This window comes from Carcharodon carcharias, chromosome 3, assembly GCF_017639515.1.
Source record: "Carcharodon carcharias isolate sCarCar2 chromosome 3, sCarCar2.pri, whole genome shotgun sequence".
Taxonomy (NCBI): domain Eukaryota; kingdom Metazoa; phylum Chordata; class Chondrichthyes; order Lamniformes; family Lamnidae; genus Carcharodon; species Carcharodon carcharias.
The window spans coordinates 187685080-187703794 of NC_054469.1; the positions used below are offsets into that span (position 1 = coordinate 187685080).

General features: G+C 43.0%; 1 protein-coding gene across 3 annotated transcripts in view; it reads left to right on the forward strand.

Moving 5' to 3' along the window:
• Positions 1–4855, forward strand: part of rbm24a (RNA binding motif protein 24a) — a 29614-nt gene extending 24759 nt beyond the window's left edge. For all 3 annotated transcript variants that reach the window (XM_041184919.1, XM_041184920.1, XM_041184918.1), the window contains one exon: positions 2743–4855. In XM_041184919.1, the coding sequence (XP_041040853.1) occupies positions 2743–3085 (343 nt within the window). In that variant the 3' untranslated portion in view covers positions 3086–4855. The remainder of the gene's footprint in view (positions 1–2742) is intronic.
• Positions 4856–18715: the final 13860 nt, after the last annotated feature.

An 18715-nucleotide genomic window follows, 5' to 3' on the forward strand; every position in this document is an offset into this window, starting at 1 on the left:
CTGACAATTCAGTTTCACTGATGTTAGCTTTTTTTGTTCCACATTTTATTTAATAAATTGTATTTAAGTTGCTCACCTGCTGTAGTTGGATTTGAGTCCAGGTCATTAGTCCAGGCCTCTGGATTACTAGTCCAGTAACGTAACCAGTGTGTTACTGTACCTCAATTTGAACACTTCTGTCATCATTGAATGCTAAGAAGGATATTACATTCTATCTGGGGTAAGAGGGAATGAAAATTTTTCCCACAGCCTACACCATGCTACATACACTTTCCACTTTTATGACTGCCATTGACACAACCTTAAACAATCTTCATCCAGACTATACCTTCCTATTCTTTGATCAAGGATGGTAAAAGGTGGCAATGATCAGTAAACAGTTTTTTTTTAAAAATCTGTTTCTATCCGGTACATACAGGTAACTTTATAAGATTTAATTTTGTTTACCTCTACAATGTGAGAGTATCTTTAAACCCCGTTTTGTTATTCTAGCTGCTCTTTTCTTCACATTGCGCAGTTGTAAACCATATGTTTAACAAGGTAATATTCAGTCTGCATATTTATGTACACTTCACGTGGTTTAAGTTTCTGACTTAATAGATGTTGGACATGGTTCATTGGTCTTTGTTTCTAAATTGGGTTCCTGTGGTCTATTTAGAACTTCTCATACTACAACAGCTAAATTGCTGCAATAGTGGACAAGATGAAAGTTCACTTAAAATTAAGGGAAATTTTGTTTAACTGGAATGAGCCTCTAGTACTTCAAGTTGTAGGGGGTAATGATAAGACCATTGTGCTTTGCTGCCATTGAGGATTGTTGTAGAAGTTGTTGATCAAGAATTATTATCGTAGGAATAGTCAAAACAAAAAGATTTCTGTTTATAATTTTTAGTACTTCTTATCGTTCCTGTCTTGGTCATGAAATCCATCAGATGGAAAATGGTACAATAAGACTCTCTGTAGATAATTGATGTACTCTATAATCCCACAGCATCTTTATTCACAAAGATTCTGGGTTTTCATCTGTTCCTTCTATAGCCAACCTTTTACACTCCTTGATTTTTTTCTTTGGCTTTTTACTGCACATGAAGTAATACAATAAACTGTTGAATGATTACTTTTGAAGCAAAAAGGGAACTGCTTCTTCCAATGTCCTTAAACTTGAAAAGCAAATGCCACTGTGCTTCTGACAATAGCAGCTGTGCTGAATTGGACTCGCCAGCTAACTCCCAATGATCTTTTCAGCTTATCCAAATTTAGCAATGAGCTGGACTGTCCGCCAAGACTAAAACAGGACAATTTGACTGTTCCATCAACTTCTACCTAACTGCAAGTTGGCATGACAGAAAAAAGCTATGATTAACTGCTGCCAGGTGTTGCAACATATCATTTAATATGAGATGGTGATCAAGCCTGCAGGCTTTAATATTTAGTTCACACTGATAACTAATAACTTGAGGAAGGGAATTCATGGTTACTGCTGAACGAATGCTGAACCTTATACTAACCGACCTGGAATTTACATAGTCACTGGCTGAAGAAGAACACATAGAACCACTGGGCTGGTTGAGCACCTGACTGGACACTGTCATTTAAGCAGTGCAATCCCATAGATTGTAGAACACCTCAACAATATTTTCTTTATTTTATCTTTAGATAATCCATATTATCTTTTTGTCTTTAGGTAATCCATATTGCCTTTTAAAAAAAAACATAATTTTCCATTAGGCCCTGCAGCCAACTTTCTCCCCTCACTCTGACATGTTTTCCTTTCATCCAATCTCTTTGTCTTTTAGTGTCTTTTTTCTTTTGCATGTCATTAGACGGATCGTTGCAAGCCAGATGATGGGGTCCAGGTCTATATATTTTCGTTTTGCTCAAGGACTTCTTCCTGTGACCTTTTCCTAGAATGTAATGCAATGCACACATACTGGACTTCAGTGCTGTGATTTTAATAGTGTCTGTTGGGTCTCTACTGGAGCCTCGTTGGTGATGAGTGAGAGCCTCACTAGATTTCACGTGTAGAGTGATCTTGCCGTGTGACCATTTGTTTATCACCATGTGGCCTTTGTTTTGTACTTTTAATTTTTTTTTTTGTTTTTTGCCTGTGTTTTATTTTAATTAGGGTGATGGGGTTGTGGATCTGTGATATTAATGAGTGCCGAGACTGCATAGCAACACATAGGGTTGCCATGATATATTTATAACTACTACAGCCAAAAATATCAACAGAAGTTGCCCTGCAAAATGTGACAGGGAAACATTGTCAAAAAAATTCAAAACATGTTTTGACTTTTCAGGAGCCAAGACTAAAAACCTGGTACCTCATGAAACCTGGTGAAACGTTTGCAATTTTCTATGCATTATCTCTGATTTCAACTTGTGCAACTAGAATAGAATCCTATCTCTTATGATTAAATGCTTATTTTAATTATAAAATTGCAAAATTTCAAAACTTGGTTTTTGATATCTAATATTATTTGATGCACAAGTGTTTTTCTCACTAGTTCAAGTCACAAATCATACTGTATCTAGTTGGCCAAATTTTTTTGTAAAATTTATTTACACTTATAAAGGCCCTTGAGCATTCAAAAGTTATACTGTGGATTCATTAAGCCTTCCCTTATTGTGGCAACCCTATATGCACAATAACAACTAGAACCTTGAAGACTGTGGGCAGATCAAGCCAAAAGTAGTGCTGGCTGTTTCTTTACTGGTATTTTCTTCTTTCTTATCCCACAGGATCCCCACTCATTATGTCTACCCACAGGCCTTTATGCAACCTGGAGTCGTCATCCCACATGTCCAACCCGCAGCCGCCGCAACCCCTTACATTGACTACACGGGAACTGCCTACGCGCAGTACTCCGCAGCCACAGCTGCAGCTGCCGCCGCCGCTGCTTATGAGCAGTATCCATTCGCCGCCTCCCCCGCCGCTGCGGCAGCAGCCGCCGGTTATGTCACCGCCGCCGGCTACAGCTACGCGGTGCAGCAGCCCATGCCCAGTGCAGCTCCTGGGGCTGCTGCTGCCGCAGCCTTCAGCCAGTACCAGCCACAGCAGCTGCAGACAGACCGCCTGCAATAACAGTGGGACATTTAAAAAAAACTAAAAGTGCACACTACTTTTAGAATCAGGAGATCAACCATATATTCCAGAACTCCCCAACTAGTTGCAACTACAGGACACAACAAAATGGACATGGGGTGGGGGAAAATAGTATACTAATTTCTGATTGCGAGGAAAATATTTTTGCAGCTTTTGATTACCAGAAGCAATTGTGCTACATACTGTCATAGCACAAGAAGATGGAATAGCAGAAAATGCTTTTTTGTTTACGATCAAGAAGAGCTTTTAAGATGCAAGTCCAAAGCCTTCAACCAGCCTGCAATGTTCATGTATCAACAATGGGACATAACGTAATATAATTGTCTTGTGCAAACCATTTCTTCATCAGGGAAAATGCTGCAATACTTTCAGCATGTAACTGCAGGAGCTGCATGCAATAACATTGCGATATGCAATAATAATAATTTAAAAATAAATGAAATGTGCACATCAGGGGGTTAATGAGATACAGAGACAATTCTACATTATAGTAACGACTACCATTTCAATTTCAAAGCACTGAATGTCATACTCCTTTTTTTTAACTCTGACCTATGCAAAGTATTTGAGATATTTGAAATCTCTCTCGGGCATCGAACAATCAAAGCACATGACCATGTGGCATGATGGACAGGCACCGACGTTATTTATTTTTTTTAAATATATTCTTCCCTTCTATGCATGAATGGAACTCTGAGCAAGTGATCTGGATTTAATGGACAGAACAGCTGTGCGAACAATTAATAAGGTAGACAGTTCTGGAAATACACATCACTTGTGCGTGTTTGATGACCTGTCACATTTTAATCCCCCCCGTCCTGTTTCACTTTTCGGGAAACTTTAACTGCTGCTGTCAGCACTTCGGATTCTGAAATCGGATCAGCCCCTAACAATAACAGTCTCCTCTTTCTGTTTTATTGCATCTGTCCATGGTCATTGATTGAAAGCAAAACAAAAAAAAATAGTGAATTTTATTAGTCATTGGTTGAAACTGTGCCTTATAAAAATATTGTAATACTATTTTAAAATTATTTATTGTAAATGTTTTTACAATCTGCGCACTATAGAAGGGGACATAAGTGCGAAACTATATGTATTCAGCTCATTGCAATAAATTATTAAGTAGGTATTAGTTTATAATGTTAGACCATATCAATCTTCAAAATGTTGACTTCAGTTTATTTAAGATATTTCTATGACGCACTATTCAGTGGTATTGTTACCTTGACAGTTGTCAATTTTAGGATATTAAATTAATATTTACTCAAGGGTTTTTTCGTAATGTTATAAGCTGTACACAGAAAGACCTCTGACTTAGGAGTTTAGAAATGTCTAACTTTTGGATTTATGTTGAAATATTTTAAACTATTATTCTGCCTGGTAGAAAGTTGTAACTGCTGCTCTGTAGCCTGTTTCTAATTCTCAATTGCTTGCTGACTTAAATGTTTTTATTCTTATATATGCTGCAAACAGGTGAATATTCTAAATGTAGATTTTTTTTTATACTTGATAAAAAAATCTAAGATTTTCTTACAAGGGAAAGACAACTGAGCATTTTGAAGACCTTTATCATGTTGCTGGACAAGTTTAATTATTCAGGCAATGGTAGCTAGGATTCTACAAAACTTCATCTTTGATGCTTAAGTACTGTTGCTATCATGTTTCTATAACTGTGTAAACTGCTTTATAATATATCAACATTCACCTCTACTAAATACATTCAAAATAAAAAAGGATTAAAAACCTGAATTTCATGGTATTTGTTTTACTGATACTTTTATATTTTACTTCATTTTTATTTGAATATGGAAGTCTTTCCATTATCATTAAGCTATGGATATATGAAATGTAGCAAAACCAGGCCATAACAGGTAAAAGAATTTAGAAGAATGAAAGGTAAATGGCTTGGCAGGATCGATCAGGGATCAGAATGAGGGCCAACTATTTAGGACTGAGATGAGGAGAAATTTCTTCACTCAAATGGTTGAGAGTCTTTGGTATTCATCACCCCAGAGAGCTGTTGGAAGCTCAGTTGTTGAGTACATTCAAGGCAGAGATGAATAAGGGGATCAAGGGATAATGCGGAAGGGTGGAATTGAGGTAGACGATCAGACATGATCTTATTGAATGGTGGAACAAGCTTAAAGGACCAAACGGCCCACTCTTACTCCTATTTCTTGTGTTCTTATGTATCCTATCTTCTTGGATAATGAAGTGTGAAACAAAATTTTTAAGCTGTTTTAACAATGTGTTGAGCAAAATCATAAAAGATTATAATGTCGAAAGTAAATCCACAACCACTTTAATTATTTTCATTACATATAATTTTATTCAAAATATATTGAAACTGTTTTTAAGTGTCCATTTTTTGAATAATGATAATGGGAGAAATACATTCCATTGAAAGTCATTTCCTGTACTGGAAGATAATAATAGTCATTAACCAGCTCCTGAATTGCACCTTTGAAATTAACTGGTTAATAACTACATGAAAATAGCTCACATTGTCATTATAAGCATTTGTGCATTAATATTGCATGACATAATTTCACCACTCTGGTCCACATGGAGACTTCACTATGCTCATGGTGTTACAGCATAATCAATGATCTATGATTTGAGGTGGGCTGTATAACCTACAAGGTCTGAAGGGGATCCACATTGGTTTGTTCAGTTATTTCAATGTGCTGTCCATTTGGAATGCCCCCCAGTGAGACTGCCAACTGATTAGCAAGAATTTTGCAGCAGTAGCATTGAACAACCCTTCAATTAAAGGAAACATTTCCCCAATGTGACATCAGTGAAGCACATTTTTTGCTCAGGTACTCTAGCAAGTCAACCTCTTACAAACTGGTGCCATCTATAGATGCATCAACTTAATTTCTATGCTAAACTATTCTCAAAAGTGATTGAACTAACGACACCCTGAGGTTGTGAAAAACGTTTTATAAGTCTTTTTGCAACATAAGTCAAGAACATTATCTGAATATTATAAAATTTGACAGAAAAGCAGGTTGAATTCTCCACAGATTGATTAGGTTGGGGGATTGATTTTCCTGTAATCACACTCCGTGTAAGTCAGGCAGTTCTAATTTCATGCAAACCCAATTTGAACTCTATTGAACCTGGACATGCTTAAAAGTTCAGCTAATTTCAATGTTATAGTTTAGTTTTAAGACTTCATATTTAGAGCTTGCACCAAATGGAGGGCAGAAAACTGTGCTTTGTGTTTACAGCAGAGTAAAAGCAAATAGATGTTTTGCAACAACAGCTTCTTTTGCACCACCCACACAGAATAGGCATATGCAGCATACTATTTATAAAACTGTTGGCTAATGACAAACAATTGAGCTTAAAGATGCTGCCTGTCAATTGAAAAATCTCATCTCAAGGGATAGTCCAGTAATGCCCAATACCCAGCTTCTATGTGTGTTCCTCAGACTGGGCCTTGGTTTCATTATTTCATTAGCTTCAGAAAATGACAATGAAGACATTGTGGCCTAGAAATTCAGCTCCCTACTCCAAGAATGGTTCTCTCTGGGGCAGCCAGCATCAGTTACATTCAGGAAAACTAAGCCTGTAAAGCCAAAACCAGCCAGGTAAGTTTTTTTAAAAATACTTATCTACATACTTATCTGAAGGAGCAGGATTTTACTTTAGAAGAAAGCATACTAATGTTGGATGCCAACATTACTGTCACCCTGAATGCTGCTACTCCACCATGATTGACACCAACCCCATCCCATTCATTGCTGATTCCTCTCAACCCCCTACAATTACTGTTGCTAGTTACCCACCAACCGCTCCCCCCCACCCCCCCTGCCCCACTCTACTCAAGCCACCATACCACATGACCCAACTGCCCTAATTTCCTGGTCAACACATCCCCCTGTTCCACTGGCCCACAGCCATTCCTCACTTTCCTCAGAGCAGCTGCTAGTATCCCAACAGTTCACTCTTATAGCATGTTTCGCCAACAAGCTGCTTTTTGCAGTTCATTGGAACAATGAAAATGAGGCTTGAGACCCAAAATCAAGGGCCTGATGGACCTCACTGTAAACCTGTTCTTCTCTCACCCTCAACCCCAGCACCACACATCCAAAAATGGCCGTGAACCATGTTATGGACCTGTATCATATGTCCAATTCATTTAAGTATCTTGAAAATAATTCCACGTACTTCAGGCAAGAGCTTCCTACCCGTATATTTGGTCCCGGAAAATATGCAAAATGCACAATAGGTTATGGGTCTCCATGCATTTTTCCTATTCTAATTACCTCAACAGCTTGAACACAAATGAAATACAGGCAGGGAACCCAGTCTGGGATGTTCGTATTCATCCCTTTACATATCAATATGGATTTATCTACTTCACAATGGAACTAATTTTTGCACAATGAAACCTTAAAGCACTGGAATTATAAAATCAGGCTCCATTTGCTTATCATTGCTTCATTGTCACTACATAAGTGCAAAAATAACCTTTTTTATTATTTCCATCATCCACATCCAGAGCAACAGGAACAACTTTGAAATCCAACCGGAAAACAGTTGGCACCTGATTTTGTCAGCCGCCATTGGCTGTGGCCAATTGTGATTGGTTGAGGGATAAATATGGGCCAGGAATCAATGGTTTGAAAAATCAAGGGCAGCGTACACCTGAATTTCTGATATGCACGAACAATAGGTGAGGGTTCTGGCTAGCAAGGTAGGCTTGTACAGTCACTCCCATTAATTTTTTAGTGGGAGTGGATTTTTGCCATGGAATTTTATAAGTTGTGATGCGTTGTATGAGGTGCTCTGATACAGGTCCTACATAAACAGTTTACTGGTGAGAAGAGCAGAAACTGACATTCGTTTGGCGAGAAGGCAGGCAAATAATAATGTGCAAAATCGAACCCATTGAAGGGCGTAAATTTAGAGCTGTCAAGAAGGACATGAATGATTTGAAAAGGGGCCTAAAATTCCATTGGTGCAATTTATACTTTGGGACAAGCATAAAACAGGCGGTTGATCCACAACTGACATTTCTCTGCTCACACCAAAGGTAAAGATTGCCTCAAATGTTGCCGGGGGGAGGGGTCATCTGTTGCCTGGCTTTTCCGCACTAGAGAAACAGGTGGCTGCAGAGGAAATTCAGATGAGAATTATGGACCCCGTTTGCTAGCCTGATTCAAATTTGCTTATTCATTTGTGGGATATCAATATCATCAAGGCTAGCATTTATTGCCCATCCCTGAATACCCTTGAGAAGGTGTTGGTAAGATACCTTCTTGAACCACTGCAGTCCATGTGTGGTCAGTGCTCCCAAAGTGCTTTTAAGAAGTGAGTCCCAAGATTTTGTCCCAGCGACGGTGAAGGAACTGAAATATATTTCCAAGTCAGGATGGTGTGTGCCTTGAAGAGAAACTTCCAGGGGGTGACGTTCCCATTTGTCTGCTGCCCTTGTTCTTATAGAGATCATGGATTTGGAAGATGCTGTCGAAGGAGCCTTGGTGAGTTGCTGTAGTGCATTTTGCAAATGATGCACACTGCTGCCACTGAGTGCCTCTGGTATTGGAGGGAGTAAATGTTTAAGATGGTGGATAGGGTGCCAATCAAACAAGCTGCTTTGTCCTGGATGGTGTTGAGTTTCTTGAGTATATTGGAGTGTATTGCAGTCAAGAGGAGAGTATTTCATCACACTTCTGACTTGTGCCGTGTAGATGGTAGACAGGAATTGAGGATTTAGGAAGCAAGTTACTCAGCGCAGAATTCCCAACCTCTGACTTACTCTTGTAGCCAGAGTATTTATGTAGCTAATCCAGTTTACTTCCTGGTCAATGGTAACCCCTGGGGTTTTGATGCTGGGGGGATTCAGCAATAGTAATGTCATTGAATGTTAGGGGAGATGATTAGGCTCTCTCTTGTTGGAGATCCTCATTGCTTGACACTTGTATGGCGCAAAAGCTACTTGTCTGTTATCAACTCAAGCTTGAATGTTATCCAGGTCTTGCTTTATGCAGGCACAGACATCTGCATTATCTGATGAGTTGCGAATGGAAATTAACACAGCAATAATCGGCAAACATCCAAAGTTCTGATGTTATGATGGAAGGAAGGTTATTGATGGAGCAGCAGAAAATGGTTGGGTCAAGGGACCTGCCCTGAGAAACTCCTGCAGTGATGTCCTGGGGCTGAGATATTTGCCTTCTAACAACCACAACCATCTTCCTTTGTACTAAGTATGAATCCAACTAGTGGAGCATTTTCCATTGAATTTCCATTGACTTCAATTTTGCTAGAGGCCCTTGATGTCATACTGGGTCAAATGCTACCTTGATGTCAAAGGCAGTCACTCTCATTTCACCTCTGGAATTCAGCTGTATGATCCATATTTTTCCTATGGCTGCAATGAGGTCTGAAGCTATGTGACCCTGGCAGAACCCAAACTGAACATTGATAAGCAGGTTATTATTGAGTGAGTGTTGCTTGTCGATGATATCTTCCATTAATTTGCTGATGATTGCTAGTAGACTGATGGGGCAATAATTGGATGGATCAAATTTGTCCTGTTTTTTATGGACACAACACACCTGACCAATTTTCCACATTGTCAGGTAGATGTCTATGCTGTAGCTGTACTGGAATAGCTTGGCTAGGGGTCCAGCTAGCTCTGCAGCACAAGTCTTCAGTACTGCAGCCAGACTTTACAGAATTCATCGCCTTTGCTGTATCACCATCTTCAGCCATTTCTTGATATCAGGCAGAATGAATCAAATTGGTTAAAGACTGGCATCTACAATGCTGGGGGCCTTAGGAAGAAGTTAAGATGGATCATCCACTTGGCACTTCTGGCTGAAGATGGTTGCAAATGCTTCAGCCTTGTCTATTGCGCTGATGAGTTGAGTTGACCCATCATTTGAGGATGGGGATATTTGTGAAGCTTCCTCCTCTGGTTTGTTTTTTAATTGTCCTCCAACATTCGCAACTGAATATGGCAGAACTGCAGAGCTTAGATCTGAACCTGCTGGTTGTATGATTTCACAACTCTATCTATGGCAGCTGTTTCTGCTGTTTAGAATACCTGTATTCCTGTGTTATAGCTTCACCAGTTTCACACCCCATTTTTAGGTTCACCTGGTGCTTTACCTAGCATGTGGTCCTAGGCTTCTCATTGAGCTAAAGGATGAACCCTAGTTCAGTGATAATGGTAGAGAGTGGGGATGTACAGGGCAAAGAGATTACAGATGGTGATTGTATACTATGCTGTTGCTGCTGATATCACACCGTGATTCATGGATGCCCAGTTCCGAGCTACTAGACCTGTTCTGAATCTATTCTATTTAACACAGCGTGAGCATGTCCTCAGTCAGAGAATGAGACTTCATTTCTACAAGGGCTGTGTGATGGTCACAGCTACCAATACTGTCATGGACAGGTGCATCTGTGACAGGTAGATTGTTGAGGACAAGTTCAGGTAGGTTTTTCCCTCTTGCTGGTACTTCATCTGCTGCAGGCCCAGTCTGGCAGATATGTCTTTTAGGACTTGGTCAGCTCAGTCAGTAGTAGTGTTACTAAATCATTCAGTGATAGACATAAAAGTTCCCCACCCAGAGTATAGAATAACCTCAATGCTTCTTCCTAGTGGTGTTCAACATGGAGGAGCACAGATTCATCTGCTGAGGAAGGGAGGATAGGTTGTATATCAGCAGAAAGTTTCCTTGCCCATGTTTAACCTGATGCCATGAGACTTCAGACGGTCTGAAGTCAATGCTGTGTACTCCCTGGACCATTCCCTCCTGACTATATACCACTGTGCCACCACCTCTGCTAGGCCTGTCCTGCTGGTGGAACAGGGCATACCCAGGGATGATGACAGAAGAGCCTGGAACATTGTGTGATAGTCAATCTGTTGCTTAACTAGTCTGTGGGACAGCTCTCTCAATTTTGGCACAAGCCCTCCAGGTCAAGGGTTATGTCCAGTGCCTAGGTCAATGCCGGGTGGTCCATTCACTTTTATTATTTGGCTTTTTCGTCATGGCTTGACATAGCTGAGTGGCTTGCTAGGCTATTTCAGGGGAAAGTTAAGAGTCAACCACATTGCTGTGTGCCTGGAATCGCATGTAGGCCAGACCAGGTAAAGGCAGCTGATCTCCTTCCCTGAAGGACATTGGTGAACCAAATGGAATTTTATGGCAATGCAGTAGCTTCATGATACTGAGACTAGCTTTTTATTCTAGATGTATTTAATTAATTGAGTTTAAATTCCCCCCTGATACCATATTGGAATTTGAACTCGTGACTCTGGTGTATTAGTCCAGGCATCTGGATTACCGGTGCAATAACATGAAAACTCTGCTACCGTACAAGGCAGATCTTTAAATTGGCACCCAGCACTCCCAACTAAAATAGTTGTAAGGGCATTTATTGAGATAAATTAGGGTCCTATGCCAGTTTTCAGCCCCGAGTACAACATCCGTAGAAGAATGGGCAAATCATACAAAGTGTGTGCTGGTTCTAGTGTTCTCACACTCACAACTCTTTGCTTTCTCTCACTGCAGAAGGGAGAGCACAATTTCAGGGAAAGACGGAGAACTGGGAGTGGACCTGCGATCGTAGCCACATTGGCCACTGCAGAGGAACGGGCAGATTGGCAGGGTAGCACAGTCCATTGCGTAGACAATGGAGAGATGGGTGTCTCTCACATGCCTGATGACAGCATTAGATATCACACTGCACTTGGCAAATAACAGACACTCGTGCTGAATTGCAAACATCACTAAATTAACTGTCATGATAAACACAAAGAAGAATTTGAATCCTTTCCCCACATCAGCAACAATTTATGTCTTTCTTTTCCCATAGGTCCTTCAAGGCTGACAGAGGAACAGCAATGGGGGGAGGCTGAAGAATCCTCAGAAGAGGGTGAGCAAGCACTCTGAGGATGCACCTGCCAGCACAGGTGGGCCCTGCAGTAGAGACAGCTAGGTTGCCACACAATGAGGAGTATGTCACAAGCAAGCAGGAGCAGATGCTTGAGACAGGAACAGGAGTGAAAGTCATCATTGGAGGGTGCAGGACACTCCAAGCTCTGCTCAGCTGGGTGTTAATGCTAAGCCTCGGGGGTCATTCACAAAAAGGGCACTTTAGGAGCAGCAATGGGAAATGTGTGTATTGCTGTCAGCATCTCCAGAGGCAGTACACACCCTTGGAGAGAAAGATTGGAGATGAGTCCATCTCTACAGAGAGCCATGACATCTCAGGTATTTGAGCTGATGTCCACCTCCATGGAAAGGAAGGCTGCCTGCATGATGAATCAGACACGTCAGGCCACTGAGTGCATACTCGTCCACACCAATGGCCTGAATACTCTGCCACTTTACACACGTGAGGAAAGCCTCACATGGTGGCTCAACATCTCACCGAAATGCAACCATCTCTTGATTAGCTGGGAATTGCAGGTGGGCTATGATAGGGAAGATGGAGAAAGCACATGGAAGTGGGGACTCTGATCAAGGCACTCACTCTTGCCCCCACGTCCCCTCAGTCAGAGTCCTGCAAACTGCCCCCTGATGACTGAATCTGCCAGTGCACAGGTGCAGATGGGGCAGTGTTTGGCAGGACCCACAGAGGCTGAAAAAGCCAGAGCCATGAGAATCTCACTTATCAGGGGAACAAAGAGACTGTCTCTAGCTTTGCTGAAGCCACAGGGCCTGCACCACATAAGAGTAACTCTTTCAAGTACAAACACGTTTCCATCTGTTCCTATTCAGATGAAGTTACATTGTTTGCCATTGTGAGATCTGAACTCTTGATACTCTTTCAAGTACAAACCTGTTTCCATCTGTTTCAGATGAAGTCACATTGTTCCATAGTTTGCCATTGTGAGATTTGAACTCTTGATCTTGGGGTTACAAACCCAGTGCCATAACCACTTGGCTATTTAGGCCAAGCTTAAAAGACAGCCTGCCCACTGCTCACACTAACTGTATTACATTTTTTCATAGTTTGCCATTGTGAGATTTGAACTCTTGATCTTGGGGTGACAAGCCCAGTACCATAACAACTTAGCTATTTAGGCCAAGCACCACATAAGTGTAATAGGAAGCAAATGAGAAAGCCTTATTAATTGCACAAAAGGATTCACCTGAGCGTGTATAACAATGATCACGGTGTTATGTATGAGTTTATTTCAATGAATCAATCACTTTATTTGAACTCTTCATTTCTCTGTCAACTACTTTGTTGCATCCTGAATTCCAAATGGACAGCAGCCTTCAGGAGAAAGATATGAACAAGGTGGAAGATAAGGAAAGGCTGTGAATGTGTTGGTTGGATTTTTGACTGGGGTAATGATTTGTCTTGGAGTAGGGGGAAGAGGTGGACAAAAGCACTGGGTTTACAGTGTTATATGGCCTCACACCTCACACATTTAGATTAGCTGGATCATGTGTGTATGAGTCTCACATGTCTGCCTTCAAGTGTTATTATTTATACAGTGTTCATAAAAGAAGACAGTGCACAGTTACAAGAAGAAGATACCCCAGTGATCCACTCAGTGCTCTAGGTGATATGGTGGTCTCCACTCTTGGCCACTCCTACGCTGTGTTCCTTTGTGGCCTCGGAGGAGGTGGAGGCAGCCTACTCACTCATTTCAGCTTGTTGCTGAGATGCACGTGGCAGTCATTCTCATCTTGGAGGTGCTATTGGGGGCACCTCTCGAGGCTGCTGCACCTGAATCATTGTAGGGGCAGCTTCTATCACTGGCACAGATGCTCCCTCTGTCAGAGAGGTCAAGGAGGCTGATGATGATGATGATGGCACCCCACAAGAGTGGCACCCTCGTCCACTAGGGCACCTTTGGCTCCAGGCTGGCGCTCCAGATGGCCGTAGGGGAACCCCAGCTGGGGTGGAACTGGCATCCCCTTCAAACATCTCTGCACTACCAGCACCACTGACCCATTCAGGCTACAGTGTTCATGCATACTGAGTGCCACTGCACAGTTCCTGCATGCAGTCCAAGTGCTGCTCCATAAGGCTTTCCTTGATGTTGTCCACTCTCTCAACAGAGGAGCCCATGCGCTCAAAGCCCTGAGCCATGGTGGTACACATAAGCTGGATAGACTGCTCCATCCTCTGCCCAAGATCTCCACTGCCTCAGGGAACTTCAACATGTCAGAACACATCCCATGCTGCAGTTCAAGGATCCTCCTTTCCAGTGACTCTTGTGGCCCTGAACCTATACCCAGCCAAGTAGCGCTGTGTCTGTGCTCCATCCTCCAAGGGTAACTGCCCACAGCTGACCTGGCACCTCCTCCTGTTCACTGGTACCATGTTCCTCAGCCAGTGCTACCCTATCTAACTGAGTGAGAACTCACTGAGGTGATTGTACCTGCACTAGTGGGGGGTGTGCTTGTAAGGCATGATGGCGCTTCTTCGGAGTTCAGCTGCTGCTATTGGCATGGTGTTACTGAGGGGGGTCAGTCTAACTGCCTCAACGTCTGCACCAAAGGGAGGTGCAAAAAAGAGATCATGAGAGCTAGCCTTGGAAAGCAGAGGCTTGTGTGTTGCTGAGGCTTCCCAATGCAACTTAGTGTTCAGTATGCTGTCAAACAGGTGGCGTGCAATGCACCCCTTTAATGAATGCATTGCCCTCAGTCATCACTATCTCCACCATGAAAGGCCACCTTGCATGGTTGACTTTCTCATAGTCTGCAATCCTTGCTATTTCCATTGCCTTTCCTCCATGGGTATGATGACTTGAAGGTAGGGGACAGCTCCATCAGTCTGGGCCTTCATTTCTTCATAATAACAAAACAGAGTGTCTTAAGGCACTGATAGCCTCTATGGCCAGTGCCCCCTGCTCCCATTCATTACAAGCTGCATGTTTCAGTGCTGGCAGATCCTCAGCAGTACTATAGCTCTGAGCCATTCTGAGGGGTCAGTAAGTTCTCTGTGCACACACCCCTCCCATATTCAGAAGCGGCATGCTCCCAAGACATCTCAGTTGGTGTATCTGCTGGAGGAGGAATACCCAGATTCCTGTCTTGAATGTTGAGGGTTGCATTCAACTTAGCAGAGGGTATCAGATCAGAGAACCTTTTCTGACACAGGGCTCAACTTATTTAATCCATACTTCTTCTGCTGACTGTGTCAGCAATATCCAGCCATACCTGTTTTGTCTGAATTGGTGGCTCCCTCCTGCCTCTCTCCAGGAGCAGCATCACCCTAATGTCCCTCAGGGCCTCCAGCGGGACTGCCACGACTGCAATTGAGAATCCAGGAGCTACCCTGCTATGGGTTCAAACTCTCTGGCTCTTCTGAGGCATTGTGGAATTCAAATTTTCTTTGTTTTTCCAGTCTGTAATAACAGCACTCAAATGGCAGCCATTAATGTTGTGTATAAATCAGGACCACACTTGAGCATCCACTGTTCCCAATCCACAACCATTAATTGGCCATCAAACCCATGTCTATGGCAATTAAGGGGGAATCCCTGTGAAACTGTGGTCAATCACTTGCCCATGCACCCCACACCCCATGCCCACTCCCCCACCCCCAGGGTGCTAAATCAGAACCCAGAAAAGGTCCCAACTTCCATTTTCCTCACCAGCAGTGGAAATCGAGTCCATTGTGAATACACAAGTCTCTACATTTCTTTGTCTACTACCCTTGAACCTAAGATGTGCTTCTGACGACACTCCGTGGATCTGATAAGTCAATCCAGAGGCTGGCTATGAAGGCCACTTTAGACGGTTTTGTGTTCATGTCTATCCTGAAAACAAGATGAAGGAATGAAGTCTTACTGAGTGTATCCCATGGAATGATTCCCTCCTCTCCGTTGTTAGGAGGCATTCCGATGGTTTGGTTATAGCACAAGCTTATTTTAATGTTGAAAGTAAGATAATTGATCAATTTCTGTATTGTTTGTAGGAATTAATTTACTTGGATTTTGTTGTGTCCTCAGGAAGATTACTACAGATCCAACTCTGATTATACCTCATAGTTTCCCCTGATTGTGGAAATCAAGCTTCTTAAGACATACTGGACCACTAACTTGGAGTTAAATATTAACAATTATCTTGATCTGATGACCTCCAAATCAAATTTACCCTACCCAACGATGTCACCAGTCTCATATGTTATCGTAAGCTAATCAGGAGATACCGGGTGGTTCAGTGAGTCACCATGCTGTCCTTACACAGCAACAACAAAAACAACTTCTCAGGAACATGGTCAAACAAAGTTTGTCACTTCGGCATGAGCTTTCACCCCCAAGTCGGGAGCACAGAGACGGGAAAACCCAACTTGGGGGAGGGGAGGTGGTTGGGGGGGCAAATGCTAACTGGAGTGGGGCCCGCCATCTTCGGAGGCAGCCGCATTGGCTGCCAGGAGGGCTGTGTGAAAGGATGGCCTCGGTACTCCAGGATTTTGTCGCAGCCTTTTAAATAAACAATAAAATAATAACAGCCCTCATCCCCCCATACCCCCTCACCCTTCCGCATACTCCCCATGCCTCATCCATGGCAACACATGCCACATCATGATTTCACCCACATCCCCACCAACCCCCAATGGCCCCATGGGACAGGCAATGGTTTAGTGGTATTGTCACTGGACTAGTAATCCAGAGGCCCAGGGTAATGGTCTGGGGACCTGGATTTAAATCCCACCACGGCAGATGGTGGAATTTGAATTCAATAAAAATCTGGAATTAAAGGTCTGATGATGATCATGAAACCATTGTTGCAAAAACCCATCTGGTTCACTAATATCCATTAGGGAAGGAAATCTGTCGTCTTTACCTGGTCTGGTCTACATGTGACTCCAGGCCCACAGCAACGTGGTTGACTCTTAAAATGCCCTCTGAAATGGCCTAGCAAGCCAGTCAGTTGTAACAAACTGCTATTAAGTTACAAAAAAGGAATGAAACCAGATGGACCACCCGGTGTCGACCTAGGCACCGGAAACGACAACGGCAATCTCAGCCCTGTTGACCCTGCAAAGTCCTCCTTACTAACATCTGGGGCCTAGTGCCAAAATTGGGAGAGCCATCCGACTGACTAGTCAAGCAACAGCCTGACATAGTCATCCTCATGGAATCTTGCCTTATAGATAATGTCCCGGACAACACCATCACCATCTCTGGGTCTGTCCTGTCCCACCGGCAGGACCGGTCCTGCAGATGTGGTGGCACAGTGGTATACAACGGCAGGGAGTTGCCCTGGGAGTCCCCAACGTCAACTCCAGAACCCATGAAGTCTCATGGCATCAGGTCAAATATGGGCAAGGAAACCTCCTGCTGATTACTATGTACTGCCCTCCCTCAGCTGATGAATCAGTGCTCCTCCATGTTGAACACCAATTGGAGGCAGCACTGAGGGTGGTAAGGGTGCAGAATGTACTCTGGGTGGGGGACTTCAATGTCCATCACTAAGAGTGGCTCGGTAGTACCACCGCTCACCTTGTCCTAAATGACACAGCTGCTAGACTGGGTCTGCGGCAGGTAGCAAGGGAAACAACAAGAGGGAAAAACATGCTTGGCCTCATCCTCACCAACCTGCCTGCCGCAGATGCATCTGTCCATGACAGTATCGGTTGGAGTGACCACCGCATAATCATTGTGGAGATGAAGTCCCGCTTTCACACTGAGGATACCTTCCATTGTGTTGTGTGGCACCACCAACGTGTTAAATGGGATAGATTTCAAACAGATCTAGCAACTCAAGAATGGGCACCCATGAGGCCCTCAGCAGCAGAAATGTACATGAACGCAATGTGTAACTTCACGGCCTGGCATTTCCTCTACTCTACCATTACCATCAAGCCAGGGGTTCAACACTCTTTCAATGAAGAGTTCAGGAAGGCATGGCAGGAGCAGCACCAGGCATACCTAAAAATGAGGTGTCAACCTGGTGAAGTTATAAAACAGGACTACTTGCATGCCAAACAGCTAAGCAGCAAGTGATAGACAGAGCCAAGTGATCCCATAACCAATAGGTCATTTCTAAGTTCTGCAGTCCTGCCACATCCAGTCGTGAATGGTGGTGGACAATTAAACAACTCATTGGAGGAGGAGGCTCCATAAATATCCCCATCCCCAATGATGGAGGAGAACAGCATATCAGTGCAAAAGATAAGGCTGAAGCATTTGCTACAATCTTCAGCCAGAAGTGCCAAGTGGATGATCCATTTTGGCTTCCTCCATAGGTCCCCACATCACAGATGCCAGTCTTCAACCAATTTGATTCACTCCACGTGATATCAAGAAATGGCTGAAGGCAATGGATACTGCAAAGGCTATGGGCCCTGACAATATTCCAGCAATAATACTAAAGACTTGTGCTCCAGAAATTGCCAATCCCCTAGCCAAGCTCTTCCAGTACAACAATAACACTAGCAACCACCCAGCTATGTGGAAAATTGCCCAGCTATGTCCTGCACTCAAAAAGCAGGACAATCCCAGTCCGGCCAATTACCACCCTATCAGTCTACTCTCCATCATCAGTAAAGCAATGGAAGGGGTCGTCAACAGTGCTATCAAGCGGCACTTGCATAGCAATAACCTGCTTATTGATGCTCAGTTAGGATCCCACCAGGGCCACTCAGCTCCTGACCTCATTACAG